Here is an 18313-nt window from a genome sequence, read left to right as displayed (position 1 = left end):
TTACCCATTTGTCACAAACGGCTCCCGTATCTCAGTTGTAAAAATCCAGTTCAGTGGTGTTTCTTTTACTATTTTTACACTAAGTACTCCTCTTGGCAATATATGACATTAACTATTGATGGAGTCCTTCTAGACTTGGAGAAAGAAAGGTTTTCAAGAGAAAAACCCAGAGGGGTGAGGGGAAGAATCACTAGCCAAGTACTAATCAGAATCTGGTGCTCAGACCTGCCCCAGATGCACACTGGTTGTGACTAGGTTTTCTTGTTCTTAAACCCTCAGCATTACTGACATTTTGGGTGGGGTGATTCTTTGTCGTGGGGGCTCTCCTGTGCATGAGAAGATGTTTAGGAGCATCTGTGGCATCTGCCCACGAGAAGCACCCTACACTATTCCATAACAAAAATATCCCCAGACATCACCCTGGGCTGCCAAATCATCTTTTGTTGAGAACCACCTTGTTAAATATTAGTTTCCTCATCTGTAAAGTGAAAGTGAAGAGCTGCTGTTGATTTAAGGTGGAATGATGCATTCAAAAGAGTAATGTGCTACATGAATATAAGGTATGATTATTTAATAGACACATTTAATAGACACACATCTGCCCACGAGAAGCACCCTACACTATTCCACAACAAAAATATCCCCAGACATCATCCTGGGCTGCCAAATCATCTTTTGTTGAGAACCACCTTCTTAAATATTAGTTTCCTCATCTGTAAAGTGAAAGTGAAGAGCTGCTGTTGATTTAAGGTGGAATGATGCATTCAAAAGAGTAATGTGCTACATGAATATAAGGTATGATTATTTAATAGACACATTTCTTTGTTCACACATTGAATTTTAGATATCTTCATGGGTAACAGATTTGGCCAGTCTCAGCTGACCAATGAAGGTGTATAGCAGAATTCTATCCTCTTTACAGCTGCAAAATCAAGAGTTAAGAATTTATAGATGCATTGATGCTTTAACCCTCTGCATAACTAAAGAAAAGATTCAAGCACCAAATGGGGATTTGATCGATTAGGTTTATTCTAACTGAAGATCTTTGAAAATAAAGAAATTAGAATGGGATTAATACTCCTAGAATAATAAACATCCATTCCCTAGAATCATATTAATTCCCAGTTATTAGAGTAAAATTAATTTCCTTTTAAAGTTACTGGTTTTCTGGAGAACTCATATGCTATAGACAGGGCCTCAGAAGCAAATTGCTTAGAATGGAGCTGTAGACCTCTGGTTGTTCTGGAGATGTTAATTCTCCACATTTGCAAAGAGTTAAGGAGGTGAGAAGGCATAGCAAGGAAGCAGACAGCATAGAGGAAGGACGGCCAAGGTGCTCAAATCAAGAGCAAAACCTATTGCTTGGTATAGTTAAATGGATGAAAGAAATCTGAAGGCAAGTCTGTGCATAGTAGCAGCAGGTGCCACACAAAGGTGGGAATTCCTGTTCTGGAGGAAATTTTGAGTATACTGACTCCAGGTCTTCATACATTTTGCTGGGATCTGTAACTTCTAACACTGCTATGAAATCTTAGAAGTTAGAAAATTTTCCTGGAGTGCTCTGTAGTCATTCATCTTAAAAATAATAGGAATTAAAAAAAAAATCTCCATGCCAAAAGAGGTGCTTTGCACTCAATTCTGTTCTTTTATTAATTCTTCACATACAGAGAGAAAGACTGGTAATACAGTTGTTAGATGTCTTTGTTTCTTTGTTGCAAGTCATGTTTGCATTATGTCAAGGTTATAAAAGAATCATCAGCATCAATCAACAAAACAAGTTAAGAGAAAAGATGAGAAGGGTTTAAAAATGAGTATCTTATTGCTGGTAGTGATGACTGAAGTAGAACAAAACAAGCTGTTGCACTGGAAAACTGAGATCAAGGAAGGGAAGGAAATCAGCTGGAAAAGGGGACCTGGATTTGGGGTTTCTTAACTCCTCTAAATGGGATATTAGCATATAAATCCAGAGAGGTGGGGCAATGATGGAAAGACTAGAAACTCAAATTATTTTTTTCTCCTTCATTTTAATCCTTTATCCATCTTCTCAAGTGATATTTACTTCAGCTGAATGTAGTATCTATGGCAAATGCACACTTGTACCACATATATTAAAACAACTTCAGTTTCTTTTAATTGACAACATTGGAAGAGAAAAAGAATATTATTTTAGAATACTAGAGTGTCTGGTCCTTTAAATTTTGGCAGATGTGGAAAACGTCCATGAGACAGGAGACATTTTCCTCTTGGGTTTAAACCTGTAATAAAATGTGGCTGACAGACTAATTATAAATGTTTTATATATTTTGCACATATGTGCTCCTCTCTAAACCAATTTAATTCCCATTAATGCTAATCTTGTTAATGCCCACTCAGAGAGAAAAGGAATACTCTTAATAAACTATTGATTTATTTGAGCTATTTAAATGGGGGATGGGCAAAAACAGATAGAAGAAAATCCACCATTTTACCCACATCTGTATTTCTTAGAATAATTTCCAAATATTAATGAACACTAGGTTATATGTGGTGTGAGTAGGAAATGGGGAAAAATTAAAGTGACAAAGTGACATTCTGCCACCCATGAAAAATAATGGTGCTGTAAATAAAACATTTATTATATTCTTTCTAGCTCCAAGGGTAGAAATGAAACAGTTCAAAGAGAAGCAGATTTCCTTCGTTAAAAAGGAGGTCAAGGAAAATGAGATTCATACCTATAAGCTCTTACTGAAGTCAAGGTTTTACTTAAAAAGAAAAAAGTCGAACAACCAGTACGTGAATTATGCTCCTACCATATATTGTCCTGTTCCTATTGTGATTGCCACTTTTATCTCCATACAAGAATCCCATAATTTCCCTCACCCTCAATCAAGCTGAGATTTCCACGTCTCAGGGTACTTTACCAAGCCAACGTCTGCTCTTGAATGGTGTCGTGTCCAGGTCTGAGTGGTTTCCTTGAACATTTGTGACTCCTTGTGACTGAATGCCATGAGGTCAGCCTGGCACTGAGAAAGCAGTAGGAAACCTTCCCTGTCCCCAGCTAGCTAACCATTTCTAAAGGTACAGAGGCTATTTCCCATCCCCCCGGGGAAATGTGGCATCAACTAGGAACAAGTGGAAGATGGGGTTTTGTCCAGGGGCCACCATCTGGCTTTAAGTCCTGTAACCTTCCTGAGACTCAGCTTCCTTATCTGTAAAATGGGGACAATAATATTTGTGTACCGTTCTTAGAGAATTTAGCAGAGTAAGGATGGAAAAAGGTGTTTTATTTGAAAGCACTGAGACAACTGGGAAATGGTGTGCAAACATGCAGTATCATTAATTGGGAAGTGTTTTTTTTAAAATGGCACAGAAAAAAAAATAGAGGGAGAAAAGCATAAGGTTAGAAAGATATCAGTGTTCTAGGGGCCTTTCAATAGAGAGGGAGAGAGGTTTGTTCTCCAGATTTTCTTCAAAGTTTTAACGGCAACTGATGCTCATGCTTTATAATTGTGTACATAAAACATAAAATACACATTGAAAACTGAAAGTGTGTAGGTAAGTGAAGTTTTCCTTGTTTATCCAAATGTTTGGCGTGAGTGAAACAGGAAGATGGGGCGGAGGCGAGAAAATCCCTTAACATTCATTGAAAAAAATACTGAAACCAATATTTTCAGCACAAGTATTAAACGGCCTTTTTCTCTACCGATTGGTAAAAAAATATATTATATCTTGATATTTTCTTTTTTCTTTTTAAATTATATCATTATCCGTCCCAGCCGAAGTCCTGCCCGGTCATCTGGTAGAACTTGAGGTTGAAGGGCCGGTAGAAGTCGCGCAGCCTGCGCACCACCTCGCCGTCGATGTCGGGGTGCGTCCTGCCCTTGGTCTTGCCCAGGCAGTGGGGCTTGCTGCTCCCCTCGGCCTTCTTCAGGCAGGGGAAGCCCTTGGTCTTGTTGAAGTAGAAGTGCTTGTCCGTGATGATCCTCTTGAGGCCCAGGAAGTCCTGCACGCGGCCCAGCTCGCCGGCCGGGTCGCGGATGAGCCGCTCGCCGCTCACGAAGAGCATCTGGCCGAGCGGGAAGTGGCGCAGCCAGTGCTCCAGGTGCTTGGCGTAGATGCCGATCTGGATGGCGCTCCACGACGTGTCGATGAGGCCCGCGCTGCGGTTGCGGAACGTCAGGCTCTCGAAGGTGGGGATGTCGGGCCGCTTGGACAGCGTCTGCGTGTAGTCCGAGATGGCCCTGGTCACCGGGTCACGCACCACCACGATGAGCTTGGTGTCCTTGGACATGGCCGAGATGCGCGCCGGCGCCTCCCGGGTGACGAAGTAGCTGGGCGTCTTCTCCATGGTGATCTGCCCGTCCAGGGTTCTGGGCATCAGCTCCCTGGGCAAAGCAAAGAGGGAGGTTAGGGCCTGGAGAGTGAGGGCTTTCCTGACTTACACAGAGAGCTCGTCCACAGAGAAGCAGCGCGATGCGCGTTCTGGAGGCAGACGGCCTAAGTGATCCGGCCAGCTCTCCACTGAAGACGTGTGACCACGGCATCCCTCACGTATTTACTGGGAAATGTGACCTGATCGATCACATATGGCTGCTGTGACAATTAAACGAGTGATATACCTCAATAGCTTAGCAAAGTGCCTGGCACTGAGTACGTACTGTACAGCTTTTATTTTTTATCATTTTCAATCCACTATGCTGTAAGGAAATAAACTTGATCACATCCTTTTGGTGAATTAGAATATTGTAATAAACACAATTAGTCTTCTGTGAGATGGTATTAAAATACCCTGAGACCTTTCTGTAGTTTCCTTATAAACAAAGCAATTATAGTTAATACAATATCATAGCACAGTGTACAAAATACTTCTCTTTGTAATTCCTGAATTTTCCTGTAACAAACAAGACTTATTAAAGAATTCATCTTTTACCTAGTACTGAAACCATCATTGCAGTAGTCTGCCTATCTTGGTTCCCATGTTGTAGTATATTGTCATGTATGCCAAAGTAAATTCTCTCTATTGCTTAAAGTGTTCTTGATGCTCCTTGTCTGTTTATTCTTTCTAATGAATGTTAGGATCACTTTGTTATGTCGAAAAAAAAAAACATGATTGGAGTATTGATGCAGCAGACATTGTCCCCACCAGGGTGAGTCAAAAAGTATGAGCTGGAGAGATAAAATCTATTTACTTTTCCAATTGAAAAGTATTGCCATTAAATCCACTACTTATTTGATTTTTTCCCTAATATTAAGGTACTATCTTTCTAATTCCAAGTTTTATAAGAAATTGATGCTGCTCAAATCAATATTAGAATAAATATGTTTGGGGGGATTTATTGCAATGACTAAATGTATTTGTCCTTTGATCCACTGATATGAAGATTCAAACTTAGAAAACTCTTATATTGGATTCTCTTTTATTCCTGTAATAAATTCCATTTGATCATGTATACTACACATGATCTTTTAATATAGTCCTGGATTTGATCCATTATTACGTTTGTTCTGGATTTTCATCTGTAATTATTAATAGGATGTTCCTGTAGTTTTTCTTTTGATCATTAGCTTAATCACTTGTTAGAATATGAATTATTCCATAAATAAAGTGGTTTGAGAAAAGTTTCATATGTTTCTATACCCTAAAGAAGCTTAAGTAGCAAAATAATTTTCCATTACTTCAAAATTTCATGGATGTTACTAATGAAGCCATCTAATGCTGGCACTTTGTGGGGGGTGAAGGTAAGGACAGAACTCAAACCCTTAAATATCTTTTCAGTCCCTTTTATGGTTTTTTTTGTGTGTAATGCTCTGCCTTGTGCCAATTTTGGAAGTTAGTATTTTTTCTAAAAAGCACCCAATTGGGTGGTTGAAGTTATATCTCCAGTCTCAACTTTAATTTTGTAATTTTGTGTCTTCTGTCTTTCTGCTTTCTAGCTTGCATTATCTTTTTAAATTCATTTATTTGCACTTTAACTTCTTAATTTGCCCTTTACTCCTTTTCTATTTATGCTTGTTGTTCTTCCAATTTATTTAACTGAATGCTTAGTTCATTTCCTTTCAATCTCTTTTCTCAAGTAATAAAAGCATTTTGAGGCTTTTATTTTCCCTTTAAATACAGACTTGATAGAATTCCACAAGTTTTGACATGTCCTGTTGTCATTTTTATAACTTCTTAAAGATTTGGTTAATTGCATTTTGTACTTTTTTTTCCCTCTTTAGTCCAGGTATTATCTAGGATTGCTCTGATTTTTATTGTTAAGTCTAATGGTTGCTTTGGTTTTTTAAATAATTTTATTACCAATTTTTATTTTACCTTTGTAATAAAATAATATACTCTATGTTATATGAATTGGCCTTTGTTGACTTCCTGTAATTTTGTCCCACGTACACAATTTGCTAAAAATATATGATGAAATATTTCAAGCATATCTAAAAGTAGAGAGAAATGTAACATAAATTTCATGTACCTTACCTCCAACTTCAAGGAGTAACAACCCGGTGGCCAATTTCATTTCATTCATAACTTCTCCATCTTTATTTCCCACACTCCAGATGAATTACTTTGAAGTCTATCTCAGATATCATACCAATTGGTCATACACTTCCTGGTTCCCATCTGCATGATTTCTGGCACAAATTCCTCAACATCTGTGGCCATAAGCCACTGACCTTGGGCTAGTTTAATGATGCAGGTTTTCTCACATTTTTGCTTTCTTTGATATTTCAGGCAGGTTATCTTTCCTTGTTTTTTGAGGGGGAAATGATAATTAGATTGCTGATTTCTGTTACTTTTGTTGTGGTTATTTTAAGAAGTCTGTAATTCCTTTTGCAAAAGAATTTGTAATGTGTCCCATTCCCTACTCCTTAAATATACCTTAAGATCTGGCCAAGATTAAGCAAAGACCAGAGACTTTGGGGCTGACCCAAGGTAGACACAGAGGTTGTCGTTACCACCTATGACATGCTGGCGTCACTGTGGGACAGAATTGATGGGCCCTGCCGCCGCGAAACTCCCTTCACAGACGCGAGAAACTGGCTTGGCCAAACAACTTTGGAAACTTAGCTTACACTTTTCTAAGATGAGCCAGGAGTTCTATCCAGACATTGCTGGAATATCTCAGTGAAGGAAATTTGATCAACTGTTTGAAAAAGTTTTGGACAGCAAAAGCAAACATCAAATCTCACTGCAGTGATAAGAAAGAGCATTTGTTGATTTAAAAAAGGCGTTCTTGCTTCCTTTCCTATAATCCATGACTTTTAACAGCTTGACCTCCTATTTCCGCCAGTAAAATAGAGATAACATATTTCCCTCCCGAGCTACTGGTTGGCAGTCGCAGCCCTCCTCTTTTCCTATCTCTGGGGAATGCACAAATCCCCAGGAGCCTTTCAGCAGAAATTCACACTGCAGATTGTGCTGAGCAAGAGGAAATGCAACCAACAACTCTGAAAAAAGAAACCATATTTTACATTTAAATTACCTCCGTAGAGCAGGGGAAAGGCTATCCAAAATAGGAGGAGTTTGAAGAAGAAACAGCTAAAATAGGATTTCTGAAGAGAAACACATTAATTACTGTCATCAACAGGATGCAGAAGACAAACTGGTTTAGCATTGGGTGGAGTGAGAAATCGGGTTAACGAAACTGCATGCCTGCAAGCTACTTTTTTCAAAAAGAAAGAACTGACCGTCTAAATACATCCTTAATGAAGCTTACCTAGTGGAGAGTGGTTGCTTTGTAAAAGGACTCACATCAGGATTCTTTAAATAGTGATGTGCTTTTTAATTTCTATATTTGTTTTCTTTTTGCAATTTGAATTTTAGTGTCCCTCAAAGAGGTCATCTCTGACATAAAATGAAATGCACATGTAATTAGAATACCATATTTCAAAGTGTTTAGGAGAACCTGGAAACGGTCCTCCCTTTCCTAAGTGAGACATATACTGACTCTGTCTGTGCAAGGACTTGGGCTCAGCATGGGCCAGGGGAAAGCCATCCCAGATCATGAAAGCTTTCTTATATACCAGATAAGGTATGGCAGCAAAAAGTGTGTGCAGGGAAAAGACACATGAAGTTTGCCTCAAGTCAGACCAAGCTGGGAGGGGTATTTCCAGGCTAACAGAATAAGCTGTTTGGAGTCATTTATAGTAGGTAGGGGGTAGGAAAATGGGTAGAAACCAGAATAACAAGGAGAATTTAGAGAAGTTTATTTGTTTTCTCCTGACGAGGGCAAGGATAAGAAAGGATTCCATGAACAATTAAGGATGATTATGAGGTGGGCTGCACATATTTGCTCTTTCTCCCCAGAGAATGTAATGAAAATTCACAATAGCCAGAAGGTAAAAGCATCTCAAATGTCCATGGATGGATGAATGGATGGGCTAGGCATACAATAAAATACTACTCAGGCTTAAAAAGGAGGGAATTCTGACACCTGCTGCTCATGGATGAACCTTGAAGACATGCTACATAAAATAAGCCAGCCATAGAGGGACATATATTGTATGATTCCACTTACATGTAGGACCTAGAACAGTTAAATTTATAAAGACAGAAAGTAGGATGGTTCTTGCAGGGGTTGGGAGAGGAGCAACAGGGAGCTGTTCAATGGTACAGAATTTTCTGTACCATTGTGTGAGATGACAAGGGCTCTGGAGAGTACTTATTCATAGTGTAAGTGCACTGGACACTACTGAACTGTGCATTTAGTAATGGTTAAGATGGTAAACTGTATGTTATTTCACCATAATTTATTAAAAAGAGAACTCACCAGAAGACAAGCGCTTCAATTGCATCAATGGAATTTAACTAGACAAAAGAGTCTTTTTGGCTTTTCAGATGATTAAACATTAGCACAAGCTACTGGAAGGAGGTTGTGGTTTTGCTTTGCTCTTGCTAGACCAAAGGGAATATGATAATTTATGAGATTCCATGGCGCTGTCTGAAATTAGAAAATGAGGTTTGTGATCTGTGTCTGTCCACTGCTGGCTGGGTGACCAAGAGCGAGTCATTTAAACCTTTCTATTCTCAGTTTACTCACTTCACCAGAAAAACCAAGCCAAGGGGTTTGGAAAATCTGGATGTAAACAGTGTCAGTGTAACCATTACTATGGTGAGCATACCAAGAGCTGTTCTCAAGAAACCGATGCCTAATGTTGGGAATTCCCCTCTGCCAGGAGCACCCCATCGAGCCCAGATCACAAGGGTCCAGAGAAGATCACAGAATCTCTGGCCTTTTCCTGGAACACCCACACACCTATCCATGTGAGGCCCCATATGTATGATATTCAGATAGTGAGGATGTCTGATTTGAAAGCCATGAACTGGCAAAGCCAATCTGTTTGGAAGGACTGGCTTGTTTATGGTGAGAGAGATGAGCTCTGTTTTTAAGGGGGTCCATGTCTTCCCATGCCATGTGGTACAATTATACCAAGAAGGAAGCTCTTTGGTAAGACTTCCATGTTATCCATGACCTTGTGCTACTTTGATGTCCTGGATTTATTTCATTTTGGATCTGATCAGTCACTCTGGGATAAGTCTCTATGGGCCTGAAGTTATTTGAGCAGATTTCTACATAGTCTATGGTGTAGGAAATAGCCAATCAGGAACCACGATCAACCTGCTAAATTGTGTGTTCTTTTTTACTCAAACCCTAAGTCAAGTGAGTAGTTTATTCTAGGACTACTAAGATGACCCAGAAAGCTTTCCTACTGCCACACTGATGATAGGACACACCTGCCTTCAGGACAGTGCCCCCACCCCTCAACAGTCTTCGAGATAAGGCCTCCCCTGGGAGAAAGTGGACACTGCTTTAGCACTGTCTACACCACCGCCTCTGTGGGCAGGGCACTACCCAGAGGGAGCCCTTGATGGCACTTAACAACACATGTTCATTGTGCATATAACACATTCAGGAAAGTGTATTAAAGGAACTCATCTCCTGTGCCTTGGCCTTCTTACCATTTGGCCCATTGCCCCTGAATTCCCACTGCCCTCATCTTGTCTTCTTGCTTCCCCTGCCCTCCCACTGGAACTGCCACTGGCTGTCTCTGTGGGGACTTCTTTCTTGAAAGAAATTACCCTTCTCCATTATATGTTTCATGAATAGTGATTGGTCAATGGTTACTCATGTATAAAAATAAATCTTGATCTCTCACCATATATTTTATATCTTACCATATATATTTTATCTCTTACCATATATATCTCTTACCACATATGTTACCAGAATCAACTCCAGATGGCTTGCACGTATAAATGTGAATTTAAAATAATAAAAGTTTTGGAAAGAAGCCTAGGAGAGCATCTTAATGATTTTGAGAGGGGCAGATATTTCTCAAGTTTTTTAAAGGAATAACTGCAAAGAAAAGAATGGTAATTAGATTATATTAACAGAAGGAATTTCTGTTTCTCAAATGATACCATTAGAAAAGTAAAAAGGCAAGCCTTAAAATAGAAAATAGTTTAAATACTTGTATCTGATGAAAATATGTATCCATAATACATAGAGTTCCTTTAAATCAATGACTGTATAAAAGAAAAACTAGACAGCATAAAAGAAAAATGGGTACAATACTCGAATAGTCATTACATACAAAAAAACAGTACCAGATTGTCACTAAATGTATGAAAAAGTACTAAGCTTCATCAGTTATCAAGGGGATGCAAATCAAAACACCATGCTATAGGTCCACCTGAATGGCTAGGAGTGCAGAGAATTCAGAGTGCGAGCAAGGATCTGGGACAACTGACTCTCTGTTGGTCTGGGCACAAATTGACATCATGACTTCAGAAAGCTGTTTGGCAGTATCCATCAAAGCTGAGCATGTACATAAGCTATGGCTCAGTGATTTCACTCCCACGAATATACTCAATAGAAATCATACAAACATTCACCAAAAGACATGTTCACAAATGTTATCATAGTTAACTATAATAGCCCAAAACATAAGCTATCCAAACATGCAGCAAAAATAAGATATATATCTATATGTATATATGTGTGTTTATATATATATTTATTGATATAAACATATATATGTATGGCGTATATGTCTATCATGTGTATATATATATGTATATGAAACACTATAGAGTTGGCATGAATGACAAAACCTGTGAGTGAATCTCACAAACACAATGTTAACAAACACAGCCAGTCACGAAATGCATATATTATTTCTCTTATAAAAAGTTCAAAGACACACAAGAACAGAGCCACAGACCAGTGGAACAGACTAGAGACTCCAGACATTAACCCAAACATATATGGTCAGTTAATATTTGATAAAGGAGCCATGGACATACAATGGCGATATGACAGTCTGTTCAACAGATGGTGCTGGCAAAACTGGACAGCTACATGTAGGAGAATGAAACTGGACCATTGTCTAACCCCATATACAAAAGTAAATTTAAAATGGATCAAAGACCTGAATGTAAGTCATCAAACCATTAAACTCGTGGAAAAAAACATAGGCAAAAACCTCTTAGACATAAACATGAGTGACCTCTTCTTGAACATATCTCCCCAGGTAAGGAAAACAACAGCAAAAATGAACAAGTGGGACTATATTAAGCTGAAAAACTTCTGTACAGCAAAAGACACCATCAATAGAACAAAAAGGAACCCTACAGTATGGGAGAATATATTTGTAAATGACAGATCCGATAAAGGCTTGATGTCCAAAATATATAAAGAGCTCACACACCTTAACAAACAAAAAACAAATAATCCAATTAAAAATGGGCAGAGGAACTGAACAGACAGTTCTCCAAAAAAGAAATACAGATGGCCAACAGGCACATGAAAAGATGCTCCACATCACTAATTATCAGAGAAATGCAAATTAAAACTACAATGAGGTATCACCTCACACCAGTAAGGATGGCTGCCATCCAAAAGACAAACAACAAATGTTGGCGAGGCTGTGGTGTAAGGGGAACCCTCCTACACTACTGGTGGGAATGTAAATTAGTTCAACCATTGTGGAAAGCAGTATGGAGGTACATCAAAATGCTCAAAACAGACTTACCATTTGACCCAGGAATTGCACTCCTAGGAATTTACCCTAAGAACTCAGCAATCAAGTTTGAGAAAGACAGAAGCGCCCCTATGTTTATTGCAGCACTATTTACAATAGCCAAGAGTTGGAAGCAACCTAAATGTCCATCAGTAGATGAATGGATAAAGAAGATGTGGTACATATACACAATGGAATACTACTCAGCCATAAGAAGAGGGCAAATCCTACCATTTGCAGCAACCTGGATGGAGCTGGAGGGTATTATGCTCATGAAATAAGCCAAGCGGAGAAAGAGAAATACCAAATGATTTCACTCATCTGTGGAGTATAAGAACAAAGGAAAAACTGAAGGAAGAAAACAGCAGCAGAATCACAGAACCCAAGAATGGACTAACAGGTACCAAAGGGAAAGGGACTGGGGAGGATGGGTGGGTAGGGAGGGATAAGGGGGCCGGAAGAAGAAGGGGGTATTAAGATTAGCATGCATGGGGGGTGGGAGAAAGAGGAGGGCTGTACAACACAGAGAAGACAAGTAGTGATTCTACAACATTTTGCTATGCTGATGGACAGTGACTGTAAAGGGGTTTATAGGGGGTACCTGGTATAGGGGAGAGCCTAGTAAACATAATATTCTTCATGTAAGTGTAGATTAATGATAACAAAAAAAAAAAAAAGAAATAAAGAAAAGGGGGATTACTCCCTGATAGGATAAAACTAACTGTAAATCAACGATTAATGCATGCTTTAAATATCCTTAATTTTGATCACTTAAAGGGTGTCAGATGATTGGCTATGGAGGTGCATTTTTCTGATAATATTCCTTTCTCTTAAAAAAAAAAAAAGCAGTTCCTGTGTGGTGACATCCAATGAGTTCTACACAAGGGTATAAAGGGCATATCAAAGTGTGGGCAAAGAGTCTGTTTGTGTTTATACAGAGGATCAAAGCCTAATTTGGCTACCCAGAAAATGAACTAAGATACGATAAGAAGAAGAACTTCCAACATCAGCACTCTCTGGAAGAGTCATACCAGAAGATGATCATCAAAAAACCTCAACAAAGATCCAGGCGATGCTGCAGTTGTAGCTGCATTCATCCCACCGGTTCCTGGACTTGCCATTGGAATGAGGAAGGAGATACCTAAGCTGGCCTGTGCATACAGTAAAACAACAAATTTGACTGGATCTATACTGTTGGAACTCAACCAAGAATTAGGAGAAGTGCAAGTTGTAGCACTCCAAAATCTTACAACTACAGACTATCCACTGTTAAAAGAACATAAGGGATGTGAACAGTTCCCAGGAATGGGTTGTTTTAATTTGTCTGATTTCTCTCAGACTGTTCAAGTACAGTTGGACAATATCCATCATATCATAGACAAATTTTCACAAATGCCTAGGGTGCCTAACTGGTTTTCTTGGCTTCACTGGAGATGGGTGGTAATTATAGATCTGCTTTGGTTATGTAACTGTATTCCTATTGTGTTAATGTGTGTGCGCAATTTAATTAGTAGTTTAAAACCTATACATGCTGAAGTTACTCTTCAAGAAGATATGTCAAAGAAATAATCAATCTTCCCATGTTTTCTTCCGTCTGCTACCTCTATAGCTTTTCTTTTTCCTTCCTAATTACAACCCTTAAATAGAATTCATGCCTCATATCGAATTTACCGAGTATCATAATTCCTCCAAGTGCTAAAGATACCTCAAGACAAATGCTGGGCATAGAAGCCACAGGGCATAAATCTGCAAAGAAGTAAAAAGCTAACCTTTTCAAACAATATGGCTTCTCTCTCACTTACCAACTTTACATTTCCCTGTATGGCCCCGGAAGATGACTGGTTAGCCAGAGACGGGTAAGATTCCTCAAGGGAGGAACAACCTAAGACAGGCATAGTTGCAGGGGGGCCATCAGGTGAGAAATTGGGGATCAACAGAGGTGAGGCTTGGAACCTCACCCCCCCTGTTTTGAGAGAAATCTTCTGCATCCGTGGATGTTTTATTGCCCTTGTCTAGCTTGTATTAACACATAGTCTACAGGCACACACCTGATCATCTACATTTGCTCTCTTACAACACTAAACTATGTTTTCTACCTTTATCTTATATCTACCTACCACTTCAACATTTTATTTAAAAAAAATAATAATAATAATAAAGGGAGAAATGTGGGATCCACATATAAATCAAGTATAAAAATCAAACGAATATTCATATTTGACCTGATTGTTTATAGTTCATGCTGCGTGATCAAAACCGAAAGTTTCTGTGATGACTGCCCTTGTACTGTTCACCACGTAAGAACTTATTCACTATGTAAGAATTTGTTCACCATGTAAGAACTTGTTCGTTATGCTTCAGAAGATTGGATACTGATGAGAATTAGGCTTGGGGTGGATTAATGATTATGCATTGAGCATTGAGTCCCCTCTATAGAATTTTATTGTTGTTAACAACCATTTGATCAATAAATATGAGAAATGCCCTCTCAAAAATAAAAAAAAAAATAAATAAATAAAAGTAAAAATAAAAATAAAAATAAAAATGCCAAAAAAAAAAATGTTCAAAGACAGACAGAATTCATCTATAGTGTTAGATGTCAGGACAGTGGTTACTCTTGGGGGAATCAGTGACTGGAAGCAGGGGGACATAGGGGGCTTCTGGAGAGATGGAAATATCTCATTCTGTGATGTGGGATTTATGTCCTCTGAATATTTTTATGTTTTAATAAGAAGTTTTCAAAACTTACAGAAAAATAAATAGACAAATTTCCATAATTCTCAAAAAAATTCATTTCAAAAATAGGGCATTTGTTAAACCAACTACATCTCCAATGTTTACTGGAAACTGATGGCAATTTTGATCATAAAGGAAAAGGAGATGGGCTTGCCTACTTAGGAACCAGCGTTGCTCTCAGTGACCCCTTCCCTCCTGCCCATCAGCACAGGGCTGCCTAGCCTATGCCCCAGCGGAGTCCATGGTATTGTAATGGATGTGTTTCTAGTGTGGACCCAAGTTATGGAGGTATTTGAAGAACGTGTTGTTTGCAAACATTTTAGCAATTCTTCCTCATTTAACCTTTTAGTCATAGGAGAGAAAACATAGGTATTACATTCCCCAGTTTTTCTGATGAGGAAGCTGAGATTCCAAGCGGCTGAGCAGCGTGTGCAAGTTCCCGTGATCAGCGTGCGGCAGGTGATGGATGGTCCTCCTGATGCCTCATGCAAGGTAATGCCTATAGCACTGGATGAGGGAAAGTCAGCAGACAAAAGAGATAGGTAAAGAATATGCACAAGATGGCTTGGGTGGAGCAAAGTCGATACATGGAGAACAAGAGAACATGAGGAAGTTAACCAGAGGGTAGCGGTGAGGATCCTGTGATCCAAATGCTGAATTGGATACAGCTGAAGGAATGTGCCCACATGCACCGGGGGAGTTGTATAGAATGAGACTGAAAAGATGATGGCATGACTCATGTCTGTGGTTAATGAATAAAGTCTGAGGCCATGTGCCTGTTTGAACGGAGCAAGAAAATTGTGCAGGTAGCTTAATACTTTGGGAGGCTCTTCTACTACAATACAGGCTTGGAGCTAAAGACCTGGGTTAGGGGGCTGGCAGTGGGAAAGGAAGGGGCCGTGACAACAAGAGATAATGCAGGAAAAACGATGAGGCAGGGCAGCTGATTTATGAACAAAGTAGAAGTTTTCAAAGAAGATCCCAAATCTTGCAGATGGAAAATGATAGAAATTTTATCCCCTCCCCTCAAAAGGGCACAACAGTCAGTTTGAAGAAAGAAGCAGGCTCCCCTAAAAAAGGGAAAAATTGTAGAGTTGAGGCTAATGTTAAACAGTTAGGGTTTCTGCCTAAGAATGCTAATGGAGACAAAACACTACGGCTCTATTCTAAAACAGTGCACAAAAGGGTCACCACAGAGCTGTAGGAAACTCAAAACTGGGAATGGGAATGTGGACTCAGTCTCTTGATTCTTTTCTCAATAAGCTCTCTGATCTTGAGTGAATGACATAAGCAGAGTAAGACTACTGTCCGCATGTCTCTAAGGTGTCCACCTCCAAGATTCCCTGTAGGTGCCGGACTTTAGTTTACTATGAATCTGTCGATTTTAAAGCTCTGCAAAGCCTCACGCTGCTCTGCTGTGAAGTGTGACTCTGCCAATCAAATCAAAAGATTTGAGTAAATCATTAGGCAGGGCAATTCTGCATCAACAGAATTGATATCAAAATCAATGAGGTCTGAAAGACCACAGCTCAAATAAAACGGGTGCTGAGGGAAAGCACTGAGGTTACTTCAAACGAAGGCCCACTTGGCACTTCCCTAGCACTTGGAAGCAGCAGAAAGACCAGGAAGTCCGAGTCCATTTTATTTATACATGTGTATATATACATATATATGTTAAGTTCCATACAAATGGATAAGTACTGCTGAAGCCTTTTACCTATTTTTCTTTTTTGCTGTACAGTTCTTTTTTTAAAGCCGTGACTAAGGAGACCCATCTTTGTCCCACACTTCCTCTGTGCTGGGAACACCAAAATAAGGTGTGACTGTGAGAAGATGAAGTTTGTGGATAAGGAATAATTCAAGTTCAGGTGTCTCAGGAAGAACACGATGAAGACAAAGGCAAACGAACATTTATTAAGCATTTACCACAGGCCAGGATCTGATGGATGCTTTCATGTATCTCACAACCAAAGTGGAAGACTAGCATTATCAGCATAATTTCCCAGATGAGGAAATAGGCTCAGAGAGGTAAAGTAACATGTCCGAAAACATACAGTTATGTGTGAAAGGGACAGAATGAAAATCCAGGTCTGTTCAGCTTGAAGCATGGGTCCTTACAACCTTCCCAGACCCCCAGGCAACATGAGCAGAACTCTTTGTGATGATGTCATTGGCCGTCTTTTACGTTCTGTCAAAACATATGAGAGTTAAACGTACCACTTCCCTATTCACCTCAGAGTGCAAATCATTGTGCCTGGAACCTTGCAAGCAGGTAAAAGATGAGGCATGTTTTTCAAAGACTTTCTTCAGTAAGAAAAGGAAATGCTGCAAGAGAAAGTCCCTGAGCTGTAATGTAAAGGTAATTCACTTTGAGGCATAAATAAATCTGGCCCATGTACATATATATATATATATATATATATATTTTTTTTTTCTTTTTCATCTGTACAACCAAACAGAGCCCTGTGTCTATTTTTGGAAGCCTCCAGCAGCAGAAAATTCTAGGGAAAACATGCTCTTTTCATGGCCATGACGTGAAGGTAGTTCCCGTGGGTCCCTGCGGGCGTGAGCCTGGAGGAGAGGAAGCTGCTACAAACTCCCAGGGCTGTCAGCCTGCCTCCCTGGGGCCAAGGCCTGACCACATCAATATTTCTTTTCCTGCTGTTGTTATATGGGATCCCACTCAAAACGTGACTTGTAAGACTGGAAAGAAAACTCCCTTTCATTGTTTTGAGTTGGCTTCTGTGGGAGAGGAAGACTTACGTTTTCGAACCTGCTCCCACGCTGACTGCATGTAGACGTGCAATCCTAATAAGCAAACGGTCCGTCGTCAAGATATGTCAAGCCTCGAACTTAAAGGCTGGTACGCTTCCCAGGGCTGTTGAGAGCAGAGTCCTAAAACTCTGAACGACCGTATAAAGAAAGAGAAAGAGATGGTCCTTACTCACACCAGGTTTTATGACAAAGACTAAATGCTTGCTTCAAGAAAGCAGCGTAAGGCTCCTGGGTGTGCCGGGGGAGGAGAGAAAAGGCTAGGGTTCTTGCTTGATAAATTGGAGGAACTTCATGAAAGGGCAAAAATGCAATGGTATCCAGGTCAGAGAGGAGAACAGTATTGACAGGGTTGGGGCAAAAGTTTCCTGGGAACATAAATTTCAAGCAATAGTCCTTCATGTCTGTGGAGGGCCATGGAGTGCCCCAATTCCCACACAGGATCTCATTCAGTGACTCCCAGGAAATGCGAAAACAGACCAAGACCTCACAAGGGTCATTGCTTTACCCTCCGCTCTTTTCCTTCTAAGTTTACTTCATTGGGGAACTCATATACTCTTGAGATTTAAAATATCATTTCTTACCCTGTCTGTACACATTATCTCAAACTCTTATTTAAAAAGGTGTCTGGTTCTTGGCAACTGATGTTTCACCCAATGTCCTATCAAAATATCAAAGAATATAAAGGAGAAAAACCCAAACAACATTAAAAAACTAAAATTCACAGACAGCCTAAAAATAATATCAGAATCCATAGGATAATCAGGGCCTAAGGAACCACCTGGGAAGAGGTAAGAACATGTCATGC

General features: G+C 39.6%; 1 protein-coding gene across 1 annotated transcript in view; it reads right to left on the bottom strand.

Annotated features, from left to right (window-relative positions):
- Positions 1-791: 791 nt before the first annotated feature.
- The window catches only part of HS3ST3A1 (heparan sulfate-glucosamine 3-sulfotransferase 3A1), a 95236-nt gene continuing 77714 nt past the window's right edge, over positions 792-18313 (bottom strand). Inside the window, exon 2 of the mRNA XM_036920687.2 lies at positions 792-4364. Within this exon, the coding sequence (XP_036776582.1) occupies positions 3743-4364 (622 nt within the window). The 3' untranslated portion in view covers positions 792-3742. The remainder of the gene's footprint in view (positions 4365-18313) is intronic.

The sequence above is a fragment of the Manis pentadactyla genome, chromosome 4 (genome assembly GCF_030020395.1).
Source record: "Manis pentadactyla isolate mManPen7 chromosome 4, mManPen7.hap1, whole genome shotgun sequence".
In the NCBI taxonomy this organism is placed as follows: Eukaryota; Metazoa; Chordata; class Mammalia; order Pholidota; family Manidae; genus Manis; species Manis pentadactyla.
The sequence above is the reverse complement of the archived record's forward strand: the minus strand, read 5'-3'. Positions and strand labels throughout refer to the sequence as shown.